General features: G+C 40.8%; 1 protein-coding gene across 2 annotated transcripts in view; it reads left to right on the forward strand.

Moving 5' to 3' along the window:
- Positions 1-5,946: 5,946 nt before the first annotated feature.
- Positions 5,947-23,903, forward strand: part of LOC126251662 (proton-coupled folate transporter) — a 324,444-nt gene continuing 306,487 nt past the window's right edge. The window contains exon 1 of one of the 2 annotated variants that reach the window (XM_049952233.1): positions 5,947-6,074. In XM_049952233.1, coding sequence (XP_049808190.1) covers positions 6,018-6,074 — 57 coding nt within the window. In that variant the 5' untranslated portion in view covers positions 5,947-6,017. Of the gene's footprint in view, positions 6,100-23,903 lie in introns of both variants that reach the window. The other variant, XM_049952234.1, reaches the window with a different exon arrangement.

Genomic DNA, 23,903 nt, shown 5'->3' on the forward strand with positions numbered 1-23,903 from the left:
AATTGTATCTCTTGTCCCACAATCGTATCCCGGCATATTCAGCAAGTAGCAGTACCTTCTTTGTGTCCACTTATAAAGCAAAACTCTTCTTCCCATATCTCTTGGAAACTTCTTTTCTCTTCACATATTTTCCTCTTAGTCACTGTTCTTGAGGGTACATTAGACATTATTTATTCCAATATTAATTATATCACCAAATATGATCACATATACACTCAATACGTGACGAACGCTCGGGGGCACCGAAACTTAGTTCACGACTGACACACTGACACGACAAAGCTAAACATGAGGTCGCTGCGGGACAAGCCCGCCCCCCACAAACGAGCGGCCGTTGTTCACTAGCAGGCCGCTCACGCCTTTAGCGCTACGGACCACCGGCAAGTGGCGTTTTAAATGAAAATGGTGGATGGTTTTTAGTTACCTAATCAATTCCCCGACTTTAACCCTTTCACTGCGCATTTACTCTCAGCGGCTCCCGCCCTGTGCGCATTATTTTCACCCGGTGCGTATATATACGACTGTAGCAGTTTACCGTTATTATTGAGATAAAAATGAGACCCAAAATCAGAAAGTCTTATTTTGTTCAAAAAAGGTACTTTATTAGGATAAAAAAATACAAAACATTTCACATTAGTAATACTTCAAAGGGTGATATCTCTCGAAACAAAAATTCAAACATAAAGGCACATTACATTCTACACAAATGTATCTTGTGTCACTTCGTTTATCATGTTTTGCACATACAATACACCTTCTCTGGGCGGCCTTCTTCTTTGAAGTTCCTGGGATTAGCGACATCAAGTGGCGCTCGGTTAGGCGTAAGGGATTGTCACCATCAGCCGATCTCCTTCCACGACGTCCATCTGTTTGCGGTTGGTGGTGAATCCTTAGGATCTCCTTGATAAGTTTCTGTTGAAAATCAGATACTGAAATATTTCGTCCCGTTTGAGTTTTATATAATGCACGCACATTGAGCAGAGACAGATCCACCAAATGAAAAAATACTTTTTTATACCATTTTACAGTTTTTCGTACACATTCTACTGAACTTAGCATCATGTCGCTCCTGTCGACGGCCCCCATATTTTCAGTGTAGCTTACGATGCAAGCTGGTTTTGTTTTTGGTTCATTCGTGGTTCTGTCAATTTCGTCAGTCGCTTGTATGAAGCGTTGAAAGCATCCTCACTTCCCGCTTGTCCTGCCACTTCAGAGCAAGAAGTTTATCTGTTGACATAAACTCGATCTCGCCTTTTGTAAGTTTTTTTGATAAAGCAGGCTTGCCTTTGCGGTTTGTTCCCATAGTTCCACAGGCATTAGTCACTCTGTCATGCAAATAAGAAAATAACTTTGGGCTAGTGTACCAATTGTCAACATACAATGTGTGACCTTTACCAAGGTAACGTTCAAGTGCCGGCGGGGGTGGCCGTGCGGTTCTAGGCGCTTCAGTCTGGAACCGCGTGACCGCTACGGTCGCAGGTTCGAATCCTGCCTCGGGCATGGATGTGCGTGATGTGATGTCCTTAGTTTAGTTACGTTTAATTAGTTCCAAGTTCTAGGGGACTGATGACCACAGATGTTAAGTCCCATAGTGCTCAGAGCCATTTGAACCATTTTATTGAACGTTCAAGTAAAATGAAAACAATGCTTCCAGGTATTCCAACATTTACACCAAGGTCAGTTTCTTTTTTTAGGTCTGTTGCTGCACCCACATAAATAATAAAGTCAAGAATATAACCAGTTTCATAATCACATAACACAAAAAATTTTACTCCAAATCTGTGGCGTTTGGAAGGAATGTACTGCTTGAAGAAGACACGACCTTTGAAGAGAATTAACTTTTCTCAATGCACGAATTTTTAAAAGGATAGAAAGCACCTGGAAATACTTTTCTTAAGTGATCCACAATTCGACGTAATTTCCTTATTTTGTCATCTCCAGGGTCCTTACTGTTACCAGCAAAATGTAGCATTCTAAGTAACAGAAGATATCTATCTCTCGTCATGGTTTGCGCAAACATTGGAGTAGACAGTAACTGATCATTGGTCCAATAACTGTTTATTTAATTTTTTCTCACTTGAACCATCAGAAAATTTACAGCAAGGAAACAGCAAACTTCGTCACTGTTTGTGTTTTTCCAACGTCGCAGTCTTGATTTTTCACTGGCATCATTGCAAAGGTGTTCATAATATAAATTACATTGCTCAGCAATGTAGCTCACAATTTCTTGGCTAAAAAAACACTTGGAAGCAGTGGTATACAGTACATAAATAATCTAAATTGACTATTTTGCAACCGGAACCACTGTTATCGAAATTATACACTTTAGGGTCCAAATCAGAGTCTTTCCATCTAAAATCAACTGTTTTGTGTCTCTTAGGAGATTTTTCAGGCATACGCTCAGGCTCTTCTTCGGAATCGGAGAAAGAATCGACGATAACATCAAAATCTGGATCTGCATTTACTGGTTCAACGTTTGTAGGTTCACAAATATTTTTTTATATTTGTGGTGACAGATTTATCTGACAGCTAGTCGTCGTCATTATCTGTCCACCCATAGTCAGCTGGACTGGGCATGATGATGTCCTCGTCGTCACTTTGGTTTAGAATAGTCAGCGGCTCATCGTCTGTAAACGGACGGTAACGTCGCGTCATTTTATTTGGTAACGCGGAAACGGCCGCACACAAACTAGGTAATATAGCGATACGAATGAACCCAGCAGAAAGAGAACTCAGTATTTTTTATAGCAAATAGTATATATACGTCTGGAGCACTGACACGATTAGCGTATATTTACGCCTGGAGCAGTGAAAGGGTTAATCACAATTCTACGCAGTTTCTGTGCACAAAACACCGCTACACCAGACAAGTAGATAACTAATGCTACCCGTGCGAAGCCGAGGAGGATCGCGGGCCGCACGGAAACATGATCAGGGCTGCATGCGGCCCGCGGGCCGCAGTTGGACGACAACTGGTCTAGGAAGTTTAAAAACCACTGCCCTGGACATAAGGCAGTCCATGCGGTACCAACACGGGGGATTTCGCGTCCTTCCGCACTGATAATTGCAGACCTTCTTAAAAGAACATTTGAAGATCGTTCGGGGACAAAACTTAATAGCCTGCACGCTGATCAGACTTAACAACTTTGGACTTTTATTTGTGGAACAAATTAAAACAAGAGGTCTACAAGGAAACACCGGCGATTCCCGAAGACATGAAATACCCTACAGTACGGACTTGTGCTGCAACTAATCAAATGGTTCAAATGGCTCTGAGTACTATGGGACTTAAATTCTAAGGTCATCAGTCCCCTAGAACTTAGAACTACTTAAACCTAACTAACCTAAGAACATCACACACATCCATGCCCGAGGCAGGATCCGAACCTGCGACCGTAGCGGTCGTGCGGTTCCAGACTGAAGCGCCTAGAACCGCTCGGCCACTCCTGCCGGCTGCAACTAATCCTGATGAAATTCAGAGTGCAGTATTGTCAGTCCAGAATCGCTTTATAGCATGTATTAGTGCTGAAGATCAACATGTTGAAAACTTGATGCATCAGTCATAATATAAACACGCACAACATACCCGAGCTACACGTTTAATTTGCAACAGCAAGGCTAGCGTTCGTGCGACTTCTGCTAGTACAAGGACAGTGATTTGTGGCACAGTTAGCTTGTTACTACTTAATGAAGTTCCACACGTGTTATGAAGCTGAAGTCCTCTACCAAGACTAATACCCCACAGAATAGAGCATGCGGTTCCACAAAAAAAAAAAAAGGTCTACATTCGGCAGCTATAAACGTTACAAATTACTTACTTAATCAGAAAATCCGCGAAAATATGACTGTCCGCTATAACTTAATGGAATCACACCGCAATATATTTACTCGTTCTGGATATATCTGAGATGGCTTGTCTTTCTTGCCTCATCCAATATGTATGTGGATGCCGTAAAATAATCTTAAATCGCTGCTCGTATTCTTTTTATAGTTCTCCGGACAAACGTTTTTATATTTGTAGCAAGCCAATTAAAAAAAAAGGAGACGAGAATCTCAGAAACGGTTAGGCTGTCCAACCACATGTCCTTTTTCCTGTTGAATTTTTTTTTTTTTTACCAGAAAACGATGAGCTGTATATATACCACTCTATTCTATTTGAGGCTTTTAAAATTTAACAACAGTCACCCATCCTTCCAGACACAGTACTAAAATTTATAGTCGCATTATCGATTTTTATCTTATTGATGTTTCAATTTGCTTCTTGCCGGGTAAACTTCATGTTTCACGAATTCTTCCATGCGTCCTCCTCACGAGGAAAACATGTTAATTACTTCTTTCATCTGAAATACTATTGCAACTGAACTTTGTTATAAAAGTATTCTAAGTGTTCTAGGCTAGTAGATGAAAGGAAATTAAAATTTTAAACACACGTTTTCTCTGAATCTTTTCCCTTTACCATCTTTAGGACGAAGACCTATACAAAAATCACATTGTTTTACCCGCCCCCAACCGCATTAACATTCGGCGCATTTTGGACTATATTTATTTCCTCGTACAGTTCACTTTCGATTTCGCCTGGGGCACGAAATATCATTGTTCGATATATACCTATTTTATATATATTAAATCAAGCGACATTTTCATAGTATTAATAAAAAATGGCTCTGGGCACTATGGGACTTACCATCTGAGGTCATCAGTCGGCTAGAACTTAGAACTACTTAAACCTAACGAACCTAAGGACATCACACACATCCATGCCCGAGGCAGGATTCGAACCTGCGATCGTTAACATCTTTAATACAAGCGGTTCTAGGTGCTACTGTCTGGAACCGCGCGACCGCTACGGACACAGGTTAGAATCCTGCCTCGGGCATGGATGTGTGTGATGTCCTTAGGTTAGTTAGGTTTAAGTAGTTCTAAGTTCTAGGGGACTGATGAACTCAGATGTTAAGTCCCATAGTGCTCAGAGCCATTTGAACCAATTTTTCGATTTGACGTCACTTCGGCGACTTGCGCGTCGATTGGGATGAAATGATGATGATTAGGACAACATAACACCCAGTCCCTGAGCGGAGAAAATCTCCGACCCAGCCGGGAATCGAACCCGGGCCCTTACGATTGACATGCTGTCGCGCTGACCAGTTTTTTTTTCTTTTTTCGTTGAATTTGTTCGAGGCTGGCGCCCGATGACACCTGTTTAGGTTCTTCGTTGATCCATTCACTCATTTTTTTATTACAGAGGGCAGCTAACCCTCTGATCGAACACGCTGAGCTACCGTGCCGGCGACCACTCAGATACCGAGGGCGGAAATGTGATTGGTGTGCGATTTACGTAGAAAGAAATTTAGGCCGTCGACGACGAGTACATATTTTAGTGCAAATATTTTACTTTTTTAATTTGGTGTTTTCTCTTCGGAGTATATTGCTAAGTATTGTCTTTTCGTTCATATTCACGGAAATACAGCTAGCAAATCTGTAATGCTCTTCATAAGTTCCAGAAATGCTATGGAAAATGTCAGCTATGTTGGCGATCTCCGTACCGACGTCAGATTAGAAATCCCTTGTCATTCAGTTTCAACAGGAAATGTATGTGATTGTTAAAGCCAATCATTTTAAACAAACACGGACACCTACCGTCCATGAATGCTTCATCCTATGGATTTTGCTAAGTTGTCACCTTACCGTAATGTCAAATGTGATCCAATTAACTCTGCACACGTTATATTACAATAGATCTTGTGGTAGGCACAAAAACACAGTTTCACCTGCGAATTGCTTATTTTCGTAGTCTGTATCCTTTCATGAAGCTGTAAAAAGGCTACGTTATTCTGCGTTGCGTCTTTTGTGACACCTGAAACGACGTCGTTGACCAGCAACGTTGTCTGGTGATCTGCATCGTTGACGTAACGTCCGCCAGCTGGCAGCACTGTGGCGCCCGGTCAATATGGCGCCCATCTCGCAGTTCAGTCCGAGGATCGGCGCGAAGCGGCGGCAGTCGTGCGAAAGTGGGCGACATGCAGAACGGTGCCAAAGCAGACAAGGAAGACGACGTGGGCTCCCACGCATGCTCAGTGAGTACCTGCTTGTGCGCAACAGGTAGCGTCCTGCAGTCTTCGGTTCTTTAGTCTTATTAGATTTACGATGTGCCGACCCGATGGCTTATGTAATACTGCGGCACCATGTGACATGGTTGCTATGGAAACATGCTTAAGAAATTAGTTGTGCCACCGAGGGTTTTGCTAATTGTTGTAGAGGCACGAATTTGTTTTCATTCTTGCAGCCAGTTTTCCAAGAGGATACCGGTCATGTACGCATGTTTACCACAAATTAGCGCACTGTTACAGTTACCGTAAATTTGCGACAGCACAGCCGAGAAGAGCGTCACGTAATGATTACCTTTCTACTGCTGGAATTTATCGTTTTAATTCACCGCAGTTACTTCAAGGGAGACATTTATGCCTTGCAATGTGTTCCGTTGAAGAGCGCTCGACACTGCCGATTGTTGGCGTTGTGCCTTTTAATCCAGTTTTTCCAAACGTTTGTTACTACATAAAATTTCTCTGCCTCCTGTCATAACCCTTGTTTGTACGTAAACTACGATTTCCTCGTTAGTATCATCTGATATAGGGCAATCAGCCGCCAACGAGATTAAGCGTCTCCGAGAGAAGTTGTGAAGCTAGCAGATACAAACATTGTTTATCGCTGAAGACTTTTCTTCGCTATTTGCTTGATTTCAAGCTTCTTACAGTTCGCATTATATACAGCTACAGTATTTACTTTATTTGGGTATTAAAACCTTTTTGTCTCCTACCGTTTTGCCTCTTTTATTTCTTTTTATTCAAGGGAATCTAGTTGATATTAATCATAACTCGCCGTCGATCCATCTGAGATTGGCAGCGACTGACGTGTCAAGAAAGACATCGACATTACTCTGTACGTATACACGTACACAAATACACTTTTCGCGTACGCTAGGCTTTCATATTTTTATCAGGAACCTATTACTCCACAATTAAATTAAGATTTTCCCAACTCGCAATTCTGACGAAATTTGTTGGAAGTTTTCTTTGGTTGCAAGGTGAATGCCGAAAATGGAAGTCATCTCTCAGATATTCCCAATTGGGACTCCCTCACTTCTACTACCTGCTCGATTTAAGCCTGATATAATACGAAAAGGAGAAAAGAAAGAAGGAACATGGTCTGAACCTCTATTACAAATATTAATGTTTGCTCCTCATACAGAACAATTATCTTCTGGCGTACGTAACAGACAGCACCACTTGCCCATTGGTAGCGTTGCGGTGTAATAAAACTGCAATTGACCCGATGATTTTGCGAATCGAGAGGACCTGGTTCAATAAGATAATCTATCTTTTAAATAAAAAAATTAATGTAAAAAGATTGTAATGTCTATACAGCAATTCTTAGTACACAATTAAAGCACGATGAGTATTTTCTGTTGTTTTTTTTACAACCATTTTCAGATTGTTCAAATAGTAAAAAGCGGTGAACATGCATTGAAAAAACACCAGCATTAGCTGTAGTCATGCAATGACATGCATTTGTATTATGGGCCAACAAAACTATAACGTATGTAGCCAAAACTTCATCGTGAGCGAGCCAGTTTGTGAAACATAATCTCGCAAGGTGACGGTAATAAAGGATTTACTTGATTGAGTCAGCCTAGGCTGATCAGATTTAAAGGAGAAAAAAACTGGGACAGTTGTGTTTATACTTAATTTCATTCTTGTCAGTTAACATGATATTTTGAGATCGATAATCGGTATATGACAATGCAGTATGTGAAAAACCCACAGCAAGAATGTATCTTCATTTTGTGAATCGGAAAGGAAAATGTACGTACGATGGTAATCCCAAAAGTAAGTTCTCCAATTTTTTTATAATGTTTATTTCTACAATGGTCTACATCAGTTTACAGCTTCAACATTTAGCTATTTTTACACATAATCACCATTTCTGTCGATGCATTTTTATAGACGCCGTGGCAGATTTTGTATGCCCATGTCATACCAGCTCGCCGCCATGCTGTTCAGAAAGTTATGAACCTCTTCTTTCACCTCGTCGTCGGAGCTGAATCGCCTTCCGGCCAAATGTTCTTTTAACCTAGGTAACATGCGATAGTCACTGGGCGGCAAGTCAGGACTATAGGTGGATGGGTGATTATGTTCCACTGAAACTGTTGCAGGAGAGCTACGGTTTGCCGAACGATGTGTGGGCGAGCGTTGTCATGGAGAATGTGTACGCCCTTGCTCAACATTCCTCTTCTCCAGTTCTGAATTGCCCGTTTGAGCTTTTTCAGAGTCTCACAGTACCTGTCAGCGTTAATTGTAATCTCAACGATTCAACTCCGACGACGAGGTGAAAGAAGAGGTTCGTAACTTTCTGAACAGCGAGTTGGTATGACGTAAGCATACAAAAACTGCCACAGCGTCTACAAAAATGCATCGACAGAAATGGTGATTACGTCGAAAAATAGCTAAATGTCCAAGCTGTAAACTGATGTAAACCATTGTAGAAATAAACAGGTCTATGTACTTATAAAAAAATAGGAGACCTTACTTGTGGCATTACCCTCGTACATTACACATAAATAATTTTTTTTTCTTCAGAGAGAAAACACTGTTATACAGCTTTTATTGTATTAGTTTGGGCATATTTTCTGCAATGTTTAGTAACTTACTGGGAACTTAGGTATAATTCGTTAATCCTAAAAATTATGTAATGTTACTAATCAGTAATCAGATACAAATTACTTATTTCTTAGTAAAATTTAAAATTTCGTTTGACTGCAGACTGTTTGGGCAAGCGCGCAATACATGCCAAACAATATTCAATACGCATTGCTAACACACGCTGCATCGCGCATATTCTCCACAAATTTAGCTTCCTCATGGCTGTAGTCCCGTTAGGAAAAATGGATTACGTGATGCACCTTCATACCTCCTTTGGTTTGGCTTTACTTGTCTCGAGGGTCACAAAGTGAAAGATAAGAAAGTTAGACAGGTAACACCTGCATTTCTTTTCAACATTTAGGATTAAGACTGGTTAAACCAAATGCGATAGGCTTGTATATTGTGAAAATTTATGTTTATATAACGTTCTGCTTCTAGGAAATTTGTTTTACACAAATAATTAAAGTGGAAAATAGTATTTCACGCGCTTTGTTTCTCGATTAAAAATCGGAACAGTTATGTATCCCGAATGATTTTCTCCTGGGACTATGACAATTATGTAAACCGTGACGTCTTGCTCCCCTTCCCTTCCAACCTCATCACATTTTTCTTAGTTGATTTATGATATAATGTGTACAAATATGCACCAGTACAGCTTTTCTGAATATACTTTGGATTTATAGTCACCACACTCAGGATTTCAGGAGGACACACTAACCACATGATTGTCTTTTACATTAATATTAAGCTATGTTTATTGTTTTATAAGAGATGATTTATGTTTAACTTAACGTTCTGTATACCGCCCCATTCTCTCTCTCTCACTCATTCTCTCTCTCTCTCTCTCTCTCTCTCTCTCTCACACAAACACACACACACACACACACACACACACACATACTGATACATATTATAGAATTACACCTTCTGAAAATTTTATAGGAAGTAGAAGGAGGCTGAGTTTGAATATAGTTTTATTATTAGATTATCCACTTCGCTGGGGAGATGGTCTAGTATTATTAAGATTGAATACCTATAGCGGATATACATTCAAGTGTTAGGAAGTCTCTTCTGAAGGTATTTGTCTGGAATAGAGCCCTGTATGGATGTGAAACATGGACGATAAACAGTTTAGACAAGAAGAGAGTAGAAGTTTTCGAAATATGCTGCCACAGGAGACTGGATTCGATTGGTCGCTCACGTAACTAATGAGGAGATATTGAATAGAACTGGAGAGACAAGAAATTTGTGGCACAACTTGTCCAAAAGAAGGGGTCGGTTGATAGCATTCTTAGACATGATGATGATGATGATTAGTGTTTTAGGGCGCACAACAGCGAGGTTATCAGCGCCCGGTCTTAGACATCAAGGGATCACCAGTTTAGTATTGGAGGACAGTGTGCGGGGTAAAAGTAGTACAGGGAGACCAAGAGATGAATACAGGTCTTTGGACTGAAGACCACAACATACAACCTGACTCCTTTCTGTGCCACACTCTAAGACTGAGTGATGGGTTGTGTTAAGTCGTGTCTCCTCTAGTGTTATACCTGTGATTGTTACTACCGTCGTGTTTTCACACGATCTTGTGCGTTTTACTGCTGCTAGATCACAATAGCAAATCGAAACCTCTCCACCATTCACAGTGCTTCTCTTATAGCGTCTTCCACTGCAGTTGGGTGAACACTTCTGGAAGAACCCCTCACGAAAGGCGCCGCTGTTCCTTGGATCTTCTCTGTTAAGTCCAGACGAAGGAGCAATTCTCAAGAATCGGTTGACGGCTTGTTTTCTAAGCTTACATCGCTCTGGACAGAAATCTCTAGATTTTTTAACGTCACCTTGGACGGCTACTCCTTGGTACTTTAAGCCTGATGCTGTTTTCAGTGAGTCGTTCACAGTTGTATAACTGAACAATAATGGGCCTTTCCGCCTATTTATAGGCAATGAGTTAAAATTTTTTACGTCGATAACCAATCCCTGTGCAAAGCGTCGGTCTTTAGCAGCTCTTCCTCCGTTTTGCTACATTTTTTGTACTTTGCATCTCCCCTATACACAACATCATCATTCGTGAACGACTCAAGAAGCCTTCGTCGTTATTTAGCAATGATTCTATAGGAGCCCTTTGTGGTACGCTTCTTTCGCAAGCAACGATTTCTCTCCGATAACAACAACGTGCTAAGATCTAATGGCTGGGAAGTATTCAGTACAGTTACGGGGGGCATTCAATAAGTAATACAGCACATTTTGTTCGGCCATTTCGGTTGAGAAATGCGGAATTTGTTATGAGACATCGTGGAATATTCCCGCTTCAGCCACTATACAGGGTGGTCCATTGATAGTGACCGGGCCAAATATCTCACGAAATAAGCATCAAACGAAAAACTACAAATAACGAAACTCGTCTAGCTTGAAGGGGGAAACCACATTGCGCTATGGTTGGCCCGATAGATGGCGCTGCCATAGGTCAAACGGATACAACTGCGTTTTTTTTAATGGGAACCCACCATTTTTATTACATATTCGTGTAGTACGTAAAGAAATGTGAATGTTTTAGTTGGACCACTTTTTTCGCTTTGTGATAGGTGGTGCTGTAATAGTCACAAACGTATACGTACGTGGTATCACGTAACATTCCGCCAGTGCGGACGTTATTTGCTTCGTGATACATTACCCGTGTTAAAATGGACCGTTTACCAATTGTGGAAAAGGTCGATATCGTGTTGATGTATGGCTATTGTGATCAAAATGCCCAACGGGCGTGTGCTATGTATGCTGCTCGGTATCCTGGACGACATCATCCAAGTGTCCGGACCGTTCGCCGGATAGTTACGTTATTTAAGGAAACAGGAATGTGCAGCCACATGTGAAACGTCAACCACGACCTGCAACAATTGATGATGCCAAAGTAGGTGTTTTAGCTGCTGTCGCGGCTAATCCGCACATCAGTAGCAGACAGATTGCGCGAGAATCGGGAATCTCAAAAACGTCGGTGTCGAGAATGCTACATCAACATCGATTGTACCTGTACCATATTTCTGTGCACCAGGAATGGCATGGCGACGACTTTTAACGTCTTGTACAGTTCTGCCACTGGGCACAAGAGAAATTACGGGACGCTGACAGATTTTATGCACGCGTTCTATTTGGCGCCGAAGCGTCATTCACCAACAGCGGTAACGTAAACCGGCATAATATGCACTATTGGGCAACGGAAAATCCACGATGACTGCGACAAGTGGAACATCAGCGACCTTGGCGGGTTAATGTATGGTGCGGCATTATGGGAGGAAGGATAATTGTCCCCCATTTTATCGATGGCAATCTAAATGGTGAAATGTATGCTGATTTCCTACTTAATGTTCTACCGATGTTACTACAAGATGTTTCACTGCATGACAGAATGGAGATGTACTTCCAACATGATGGATGTCCGGCACATAGCTCGTGTGCGGTTGAAGCCGTATTGAATAGCATATTTCATGACAGGTGGATTGGTCGTCGAAGCACCACACCATGGCCCGCACGTTCACCGGATCTGACGTCGCCGGATGTCTTTCTGTGGGGAAAGTTGAAGGATATTTGCTATCGTGATCCACAGACAACGCCTGACAACACGCGTCAGCGCATTGTCAATGCATGTGCGAACATTACGGAAGGCGAACTACTCGCTGTTGAGAGGAATGTCGTTACACGTATTACCAAATGCATTGAGTTTGACGGACATCATTTTGAGCATTTATTGCATTAATGTGGTTTTTACAGGTAATCACGCTGTAACAGCATGCGTTCTAAAAAATGATAAGTTCGCAAACGTACATGTATCACATTGGAACAACCGAAATGAAATGTTCAAACGTACCAACGTTCTGTATTTTAATTTAAAAAACCTACCTGTTGCCAACTGTTCGTCTAAAATTGTGAGCCATATGTTTGTGACTATTACAGCGCCATCCATCGCAAAGCGAAAGAAGTGGTCCAACTAAAACATTCACATTTCTTTACGTTCTACACGAATATGTAATAAAAAATGAGGGTCCTATTTAAAAAAAAACGCAGTTGATATCCGTTTGACTTATGGCAGCGCCATCTATCGGGCCAACCATAGCGCCATCTGGTTTCCCCCTTCAAGCTCGACAACTTTCGTTCTTTGTAGTTTTTCGTTTAACGCTTATTTCGTGAGACATTTGGCCCGGTCACGATCAATGGACCACCCTGTTTGTTCACGAAATCACTATACGTAGCGGCACTATACGTAACCTTCAAAATGGCGTCTGTGTTTCGAGAAGAGAGCTGTCATTGAGTTTTTTTTTTAGTGGAAAACCAGAGCATCGCGGATATTCATAGGCGCTTGCACAATATCTACGGTGACCTGGCAGTGAACAAAATCACGGCGAGTCGTTGGGCGAGGCCTCTGTCATCATCGCAACAAGATCGCGCAAAGGCGTCTAACCTCCCGCAGGACAGTCGGCCTCACACAGCAGGGACTCTTGCAATATGGAACGTGGGGATATTTTGATTCGATGTGATCGACGGATCGCAGTCAAACACTTTGCTGCTCAACTGGATGTCTCTGTTAGTAGTTTTGACACATTCGTCCTCCAGTTGAGGTGCTCAAAGGTGTGTGCTCGATGGGTTCTTTGCCGCCTAATAGAAGACTGTAAAGAGCAACGAAGACTATCCGTGCGGAATGGCTTGCGCGTTACGAGGTTGATCGTGACAATTTTGCGTCGCACTTCATCACAGGCGATGAAACATGGGTTCATCACTTCGAACCGGAAACAAAACGGAATTCCATGGAGTTACGCCAGCCAACGTCTCCTTCGAAGAGAAAGACCAAAGCCGCGCCCTCAGCCGGGAAAGTCATGGAGACGGTCTTCTGGGACTCCGAAGGGGTTATTCTGTTTGATGTCCTCGCTCATGGTGCAACGATCAACTCTGAAGTGTATTGTGCTACCCTCATAAAATTGGAAAAAAAAGACTTCAGCCCACAAAAATGCAAACGAACTTCAGCCTCTCCATGATAGCGAAAGCCCACACACAAGTCTGCGCACCCAAGAGGAACTCAAAATACTTCATTGGACTGTTGTACCCTACAGTCCGAATCGTGCAGCTTTTGATTTCTATCTGTATGGCTCAACGAAGGAGACACCCCGCGGGAAGCAGTTCGTGGATGATGGGGAGGTTACTGAGGCAGCAAGACGTTGGTCTGGCGTCAACCAGTAGAGGTGGTGCCATGCAGACATTCAGACCCTCCCAGTTAGGCGGTGTAAGGCTCACGCATTGAACGGAGACTGTGTTGAAAAATAGGTTTTCGTAGCCAAAACAGTGAAAAAGTGGAAAATAATACGGTGTATTGGAATCCTCGGTGTATTGGATTTTTTTTTTCCAGTGTGGAACCGTACCAGATACCCCTCGGAAGTGAAGCGACGTGACATTACCGCGAATGCCGCTCTGCACTTTCTTATACATCACATGCCGACGAGTGGCCGTGCGGTTCTAGGCGCTACAGTCTGGAACCGAGCGACCGCTACGGTCGCAGGTTCGAATCCTGCCTCGGGCATGGATGTGTGTGATGTCCTTAGGTTAGTTAGGTTTAAGTAGTTCTAAGTTCTAGGCGACTGATGACCTCAGAAGTTAAGTCGCATAGTGCTCAGAGCCATTTGACCCATTTATACATCACATGTTTCATCTTCAGTTGATTAGCTAAAATTTAGTATTGCCATCTCATGGTGGAAATGAACAGTGGCTAAAGGCTACAAATTTTTGAGAGTCGGTATCGAGTGCTGTTTTTCCTTCAACAGTTCGATAATGCAGTTCTGCCAAAAAACCACTTCAGACACAGATACAAAATAGTATCCCTACCAGTTACAAGGTATTCCATTTGTAAAACCTGTTGTTGTTGTCTTCATTCTAGAGACTGGTTTGATGCAGCTCTCCATGCTACCCTATCCTGTGCAAGCTTCTTCATCTCGAAGTACCTACTGCCACCTACATCGTTCTGAATGTACTTAGTGTATTCATCTCTTGGTCTCCCTCTACGATTTTTACCCTTCTCGCTGCCCTCCAATACAAAATTGGTGATCCCTTGATGCCTAAGAACATGTCCTGTCAACCGATCCCTTCTTCTAGTCAAGTTGTGCCACCTTCACCCCAATTTTATGTGGAACCTCCGCATTAGTTACGTGATCTATCCATCTAATCTTCAGCATTCTTCGGTAGCACCACATTTCGAAAGCCTCTATTCTCTTCTTGTCTAAACTATTTGTCGTCCATGTTTCACTTCCATACATGGCTACATTCCGTACAAATACTTTGAAAAAGGCTTCCTGACACTTAAATCTATAAATGTTAACAAATTTCTCTTCTTCAGAACCGCTTTCCTTGCCATTGCCAGTCTACATTTTATATCTTCTCTACTTCGGCCATCATTTATTTTGCTTCCAAAATAGCAAAACTCATCTACTACTTTAAGCGTCTCATTTCCTAATCTAATACCCTCAGCATCACCCGACTTAATTCGTCTATATTCCATTATCCTCGTTTTGCTTTTGTTGATGTTAGTCTTATATCTTCCTTTCAAGACACTGTCCATTCCGTTCAACTGCTCCTCCAAGTCCTTTGCTGTCTCTGACAGAATTACAATGTCATCGGCGAACCTCAAAGTTTTTATTTCTTCTCTATGGATTTTAATTCCTACCCCGAATTATTCTTTCGTTTCCTTTACTGCTTGCTCAATATACAGATTGAATAACATCGGGGATAGGCTACAACCCTTTCCAACCATTGCTTCCTTATCATGCCCCTCGACTCTTATGACTGTCATCTGGTTTCTATACAAATTGTAAATAGCCTTTCGTTCCCCATATTTGACCCCCTGACCTGTGACGCATGCGTATTGCTGGTTACTGACGCATATGACAAGAGAAATTAGTTTAATCAGTTTGTGGTTTACGTACATTGATTTCGGTTGTCTTTCTCCAGTATACATGTTCATTTACTTTAGTTACTCGTTACCCTGGACAGCTGTGTACGCAAGTATTTGTCGTATGTGACTACGTACGTTGTGAAATTCAAACTTAAGTGCCTGACAGAGGGTTCATCGAACAACCGTTCAGACTGTTTCATACCGTTCCACTCCCGAACAGCGCACGAGGCAAACGAACAATGAATCTTTCCACGCGATTTCTGGTTTCTCTTATTTTATTACTATGATCATTTTTTGCTTTATGGGTGGGAGTCAACAAAATATTTTTTTCTTCGGTTTCGTGTGATAGAATAAAGGCATTCTCAAGACACAGCTGTGCTGGTACTTTTTCCTCATATATATCATCAGCTGAAGTCCATCGTCCACGCAATAATATGGACTTTCATAAAATTCGATATGTTGCGCCGTTTCCGAGTCGGTAAGAATTGAAGTTAGCCGATCAGGCCTTTGCGCGCACGAATTCAAGCGTGACGCCAGAGACGCTGCCGCCAAACGTGTTCTTCATTTGGTTTCCTAGCACCTGACAGGAGAGCGATACAAAAACTGGATATGGGACGGTAGTAAGGATCGAAACCGAGCCAAAGACTGAGCAGTCTCGTGCGCTATGATCTACGCTGTGAGAACAACTGACGCTAACTGTATTTGGCGGGTCGCTTGAATTTGCGCGCGCAACGGTCTTATTGACTAACTTCAGTACTTACCGACTCGGAAACGGCGCAACGTTTCAGACTTTTTACTGAACAGTTATTTATTAGCAGAACGTACCTTGCAACCGTGTTGTCTCGAGCGCAATGCAATGCAATGCGTTGGAGAAAACACTGTGTCGAGTATAGACTCCTGATGAAAGCTAGCCCACGTGTGCTAGTAAGAAGGATCCCACAGTAAATGCGCCAGGGAAATCAAATACTCTTTTGGCAGGCGTGGGGCCTGAGGATGGCGGTAATGTGCCGCCGAAACTAGTGGTGTGATAGAATAAAGACATTCTCAAGATACAGCTATGGTGATACGTTTTCTCATATGTATCTAATTTTGTTTATTAACAGTTATTTCTCAGCACAGCCGCCGTGCAACACCCATACGAGCTTTACAGACTGTTTCTGACCACTCTGTGTACGTATATACAAGGTGTTCCGAAACTATTCGTTCGATTTAATACAGAAGGTAGAGAGCATCAAAACAAATGTATTAAGTTTTAGTACATAATAGTCCCTGGCGGCAGTTTCTGATGCTAGGGACGATTTACTCAGTAGGTGCATGCTAACTACAGGAGTGGCATTCACAAGAACCTTTGGCCTGTATGCACGCATTGCAGCGTCGGACCATTGACTGTCGTGTTCGTTCGAAGATTACTAGCGTATCCAGCAGCAACAACAATTCTACGACGAAGTCTTCTTCTGTTTCCTCCACGGTTTCATGCACCAGCTGCCTCATATGCTCCCAGAGGAAGAAATCCAGACATGTGATGTTAGGTGACCTGGATGGACAGGCCATAGGTCCACACTTCGCAGATCCCTCGATTCCCAAAAGTGACTCTCAGATGATTCCTCAGAACAATGCTGGAATGAGCTGGCGCCCCATCCTTTAACTAACAATGATACATCCTCCAGCAGTTCTGGCTACACATTTTCCACGAAAATGGGGTATCTCCGTCCGTTGAGACGGAGTGGAATAATGTATGGTCCAGTCAACCTATCACCGAGAATGCCGACCCACACATTAACACCGAATCGCTGCTGATGAGCACGACCTCGAGTATCTCGTGAATTCAAATGCAAATTGTGGATATTTGGATGTCACTACGCATTCCCAGGTAGCGACTGTGGATATTTGGATGTCACTACGCATTCCCAGGCAGCGACTGTGACGAAACAGCTTACGTCAGCACCACTAACAAAATGTTCCCTTGTATTACAAGTTGGCTTTCAGAGACCATATTTTCATTATTGTTATTATTATTTATTATTATTGTTACTAGCGAATGTTCCCTTTGGAGAATGATAAGCAGATGATTTCAATCTTTCTTCTGTTTTTTTTTATTATTTCCCAATATTTCTTCATTTTCTCCCCGAAGGCCTTCTTTCTTTCTTCGATGCACTTTGGTCGGTATGGTTTTGGTTCCACCTCTGGAATAAACGTCCACTTATCATTTTTGCTTCTGAATGTATTGCAGTCTGATGTGTTTTTACTTTTGTCAGATCCTTCTTAACGTCAGTTACCCGTAGTATTTATGCTGTAAGGGATGTCACGTAGTCCAATAGACGTTTAGTTAGTCTGTTTCCTGGTAATCTGTCTTGGTGTCCTTAGAACTTCATTTGTCTGTTTATGATGTCAGTTTCGATATTTAATACTTTTTCTGCTGTCTCGATGGTTTTCACTCTTTATCTATCTTGTGAGTATCGTGGTCCCAGAATTTTTCTAACAATCTTTCTCTCTACTTTCTTGTAAATCTAGTTTTCGATTCAATGAGAGTGTTTCACTTGCATATGTTACTGTCGGTTTATTTTTGTGTTGTAGTGTCTGATTCTACTGCCTTTTGACAGGCTTTTTTTTGTTATACACATCTGAAACAAGTCCGGGCACTTTCTCGATTTTCTGCAATATGTTTTTTGTGCTATTTTTTCAAGTCCTGTTGGTTCAATAATTTCACCAAGGTACTTAAAGTGTTTGACTCTGTTGATTTCACCATGATTTATTTTACGTTTCGGAATATCTAACTTGGAACACATGAATTCAGTCTTTTTAAAGAGATTTGCATGCCAGCCTTCTTTATAGATTTTTCGAGGGTCTCGATTTGTTTTACTGCTGTTACAATGGCCATATCATCTGGAAACACTAAGTATGGAACGTTCAGTTTTCCTTGACCTCTTCCTAGTTCGACGGGCTTCCAAAAGTTTTGTTTTCTTAGTTCGATATCCCGATCTTTCCTTACTTTGTCTAAAACTACGTTTAACAATAGTGGCGAGATCCCATCTCCTTGTCTTACTCCGGTTTTAACTAAGAATGGTTCCGAAATTTCATCTATGAATTTAATTTTTGATTTGGTTTGTGACAGTGTTTGTTTGATCAGTTTTCGAGTTTTGATGTCTAGTCCGCGTTCTTCTAGAATATTGCATAGATTGTGTAAGTATTTTAGCTGTTTGTTTTCTGACTCCGAAAAATTTCTCTTGTATGGTTTCAGATTTGTCACAATTAAAGCTTAAGAAGGCTCGTTTTCTCTCTTCCATTGCATTATCATAATTTGAATTCCACCATGGGTGGTTGGATTTTTTTCTTTAATGGAATCAGTTTTCTTACTTTCTGCATAGATCAGTTCTGTTGCTTTCTGTATAATTTTCGTTTAGAAATTTCATTAGCTGTTTGTAGTTGTTTTTCCATACTTCTGTAGTTTTTGATTCTTGGTTTTTTTACAAATAAAATTTGAGAGTTAGTGGCATTTCCGTTTTGGCTTGAATTTAATTTTGACTCTGGTAAGATAGTGGTCAGACTCTATATTTGCCCCTCTGCGGAGTTGAACGTCGTGTATTTATTTTTGGAAATCACAGGAGATCGCAACATGGTCTATTTGAAATTCACTTAGCTGAAGGATCGGGGATCGCCACATTTTTTTCTTCTTAGGGTTCTTTCGAAGTGATGTTGACATGATTTTTAGATTGTTTTGTTGGCACGACTCGATGAGCCTGATGTCATTCTTGTTGGTGACTTTATGTGAAGGGCAAATGCCGACTGTCTTTTTATATTTCTTCTCTTTCCCAATTTGTGCGTTGAAATCATCGAGAAGATTTTTTACGTCCACCCTCGGAATCTTGGTCATTATTATTATTATTATTATTATTATTTCTTTTCTTTCTCAGACGTTATGTCTGGTTAAAAATGGAAAACGACGCGGATCTTGATCAAGCGTGACTTCCTTTTAACTGTACGGTATATGTTACATTGCATTTAGGAACTTTCGGGTAATTGAACATGTATCAATAATTACAGATTTCTGTAGTTGTATGTATACGTTTGGATGTAGCTGTATTACGTTGATGTACTGGTGGATATTGTGTGGTATGACTCCTGTAGTTGATAGTATAATTGGTATAATGTCAACTTTATCCTGATGCCACATGTACATGACTTCCTCAGCCAGTTGGATGTATTTTTCAATTTTTTCTCCTGCTATCTTCTGTATATTTGTTGTTTTGGGTATGGATATTTCGATTAGTTGTGTTAATTTCTTCTTTTTATTTGTGAGTATGATGTCAGGTTTGTTATGTGGTGTTGTTTTATCTGTTATAATGGTTCTGTTCCAGTATAATTTGTATTCATCATTCTCCAGTACATTTTGTGGTGCATACTTGTATGTGGGAACGTGTTGTTTTATAAGTTTATGTTGTAAGGCAAGCTGTTGGTGTATTATTTTTGCTACATTGTCATGTCTTCTGGGGTATTCTGTATTTGCTAGTATTGTACATCCGCTTGTGATGTGATCTACTGTTTCTATTTGTTGTTTGCAAAGTCTGCATTTATCTGTTGTGGTATTGGGATCTTTAATAATATGCTTGCTGTAATATCTGGTGTTTATTGTTTGATCCTGTATTGCAATCATGAATCCTTCCGTCTCATTGTATATATTGCCTTTTGTCAGCCATGTGTTGGATGCGTCTTGATCGATGTGTGGCTGTGTTAGATGATACGGGTGCTTGCCATGTAGTATTTTCTTTTCCCAATTTACTTTCTTCGTACCTGTTGATGTTATGTGATCTAAAGGGTTGTAGAAATGGTTATGAAATTGCAGTGGTGTAGCCGATGTATTTATATGAGTGATTGCTTTGTGTATTTTGCTAGTTTCTGCTCGTTCTAGAAAGAATTTTCTTAAATTGTCTACCTGTCCATAATGTAGGTTTTTTATGTCGATAAATCCCCTTCCTCCTTCCTTTCTGCTTAATGTGAATCTTTCTGTTGCTGAATGTATGTGATGTATTCTATTTTTGTGGCATTGTGAACGTGTAAGTGTATTGAGAATTATTATTATTATTATTATTACTACTACTATTATTATTGCTGTTATTATTATTATTAGAATTCCGGTTGGAGCAAGGAAGTTTTCAGCCTGCCTTTAATATAGCCTTCATCTCTCAACGATGTGAGGGTACCCCCAGGAACGTTAAACTGTAGATCCCCTTTTCTCCGATAAATGGGGCATATTACAGATACGCAAGTCGCCGAAGTGGCATCCATTTGAAAGACTTGCACTAAGCCATTGGGCCACATTAATATTATTATTATTATTATTACTAATGATGTTACAGATGTGAAGGAGGCGCCGAAATATATGTAAATTGATTATTGTAGAATAAAAAAGGCTACAAAATTCAATGTCTAGGTGAAATAATACAACTATATGCTTCAGACAAAGAAACTAACCTAGCAAGGGCAAGGAAAATGGAGGTGGCTTTTCAACTAACAAGAAACCTATATAACAAGGAATCTATCTCCATAAATGAAAAACTTCAAACTACAGCACTCTCATTAAACCAGAATGCCTTTATGCGTGTGGATGCCTTTCGTTAAATACAGCTAAACAATCAGGTGAAGTAGAAAACAAGGAAAGGAAAGCAATCAGGAAAATCTTGGGACCAAAATATGAAATGGGAAATAGAAATTAAGAAGTAATAAAGAAGTTTATGAAAAATAGAGCGAATATCAGACACGATGAGGAAGAGACGAGTTGCATTCTATGGACACCGAAAAAGACTAGATGAAAACAGTATAACGAAAAGGTTTTTAACTTTTTTACAGAAACTCCAGAACAACAGTGACGTGAATAAAAAAAAAACGTTAAAGCTGACCTGAGGGAAATGGAAATAATAGAGAAAGAAACAGGAAAAAGAGCAAAAGTAAAAGGTTTCAAGGGCTTCCTGGAGAAAACAAAGAAAAATAGGGTCCAATATGAACAGAAGAAAGAAGAGAAAAATATAGGTGAAGAATGAAAAATTACTAGAAAGGAAAGAATATATGTTATTTCATGTGGTCGTTAGTATACCAAACCACTTTAAAAAATTACCAATGATCACGTCGCAGACATCTTCTTGCAAGAAAACTACTCAGTTTGTATCGTAATCATCATCACATCACCACCACCATCATCACGATCATCATCGTCATCTTTATCAGCAACTGATGTGCACTACTGCACTACTAAACTGTATCATGTCAACTATAGGCTTCCATTTTGCTGCAGCACATTTTCCAATCTAGTTTTCCACGTAGGTTCAGCCAGCATTCCCTAAGCACTTTTAAGTACATATCAGATGTAGTAGACATCTGGCATAGAGTGTGAATGTCAAGAAATGGCTATAGAATCTCACAAGGGAACCTCCCCATCGCACCTCCCTCAGATTTAGTTATAAGTTGGCACAGTGGATAAGGCTTGAAAAACTGAACACAGATCAATCGAGAAAACAAGAAGAAGTTGTGTGGAATTATGAAAAAAGTAAGCAAAATATACAAACTGAGTAGTCCATGTGCAAGATAGGCAACATCAAGGACCGTGTGAGCTTAGGAGAGCCGTGGTCCCGTGGTTAGCGTGAACCGCTGTGGAACGAGAGGTCCTTGGTTCAAGTCTTCCCTCGAGTGAAAAGTTTACTTTTTTTATTTTCGCAAAGTTATGATCTGTCCGTTCGTTCATTGACGTCTCTGTTCACTGTAATAAGTTGAGTGTCTGTGTTTTGCGACCGCACCGCAAAACCGTGCGATTGTTATTGAAGTCGCGAGCTATATCTGCTGGATTCATATTGCCCACGGAATACATCTCACGTATTTAATGCACTCTCGTCCAAAGTAGTGAACAGTCAACTGCCAGCCAGGGAGCCTCGTTAGTAGGAATACTCTCTCTTCCGCGCGTTGTAGTCGACTGACGTCGTGTGTTTCGATGTTTGTTTAGGTGTGGCGTCCCCATACTACGGCGCAGCTACCTCGCATCGGACGGACAGACGGACGGACAGATAATAATTGTCTGAAAATCACGGGACCACGGCGCTGTAGAACTCACATTGTCCTTGATGTTGCGTATGTTGCGCATTGACTACTCAGTTTGTATATTTTGCTTATTTTTTCATAGTTCCACACAACTTCTTCCTGTTTTCTCGATTGATCTGTGTTCAGTTTTTCAAGGCCTATCCACTGTGCCAACTTATAACTAAATCTGAGGGGGGTGCTATGGGGAGGTTCCCTTGTCAGTATTTTTCTTTTACTTATTGAATCGTTTTAGCCGCCTATGAATTACGATTATGCAGTTGCTTTCATTGTTTATTTTATCTTTCGCCAGTTTTCTTCATTCTCCGAGTTACTCCTGCTCTTTTTTCCTCCGAAAATACTCTTTGCGTTCCACTTACTTTCTCGTCGGCTAGATCTACCACTCCTGTTATTTTTACTTTGAAATTCTCACTGTTTCGTATATATTCTTTACTAGTCCCACATTTTCCTAGATCTTGATGTACTTTTTTACTCACAGACCTGCGTCTTCCTGTTTTCTGATAATCAATATCTTATTTATAACGCTTTCTGGTTTCATTCTTTTACTGTAACCATAGAAAGCCAATCTTCCTTTCCTAAAAATTGTATCTGCAGTATTTAGACATTCAAGTGTAGCCGCAGTACTGTAGTATCTGAATTTGTCGAGATAACACAAGAGATTTGGGTTCATAAGTGTTCTGGCATAGTCTGAATGCTGTCTCCATCTTGCAAACGGTGCATTATTCCATCTCACACCGTTAAAGGAGAAATTGTGATCTTCGCTGATGATGCAAGGATCATAATCAAGTCTGCAACAACAGAACGAGCAGTATTTTAAATATTCAAAATTATTATTGATTATCGTTAAATGCTCTGTTCCTTAAGTGAAAAATCATAGTTCATTTAATCCTGTACATCAATACAATATACCACAGGGAGAAAGAACTATGTGAAACTGATCGTTCAAAATTCCTCAGTGTGCTTATTGACCTGAACTTGAATTGGAAATAACATTTTATAGATCTTCCCAAACGCTTGAGCTAAGCTCCATTTTCTCGAAATATCCGAAAATTAGTTTGCCTTGCATACTTCAGTTCTATGACGTCATGTGGAACGATGTTCTGGGGCAATTCCATACGCAGACCCCTCCGTAAGGATAATATCATACGTCTGTAATCGAATTTCATGTAGGTAACTGTTTAAAAATCAGTACATTTACTGTCTTT

Source organism: Schistocerca nitens, chromosome 4 (genome assembly GCF_023898315.1).
Source record: "Schistocerca nitens isolate TAMUIC-IGC-003100 chromosome 4, iqSchNite1.1, whole genome shotgun sequence".
Lineage (NCBI taxonomy): Eukaryota > Metazoa > Arthropoda > Insecta > Orthoptera > Acrididae > Schistocerca > Schistocerca nitens.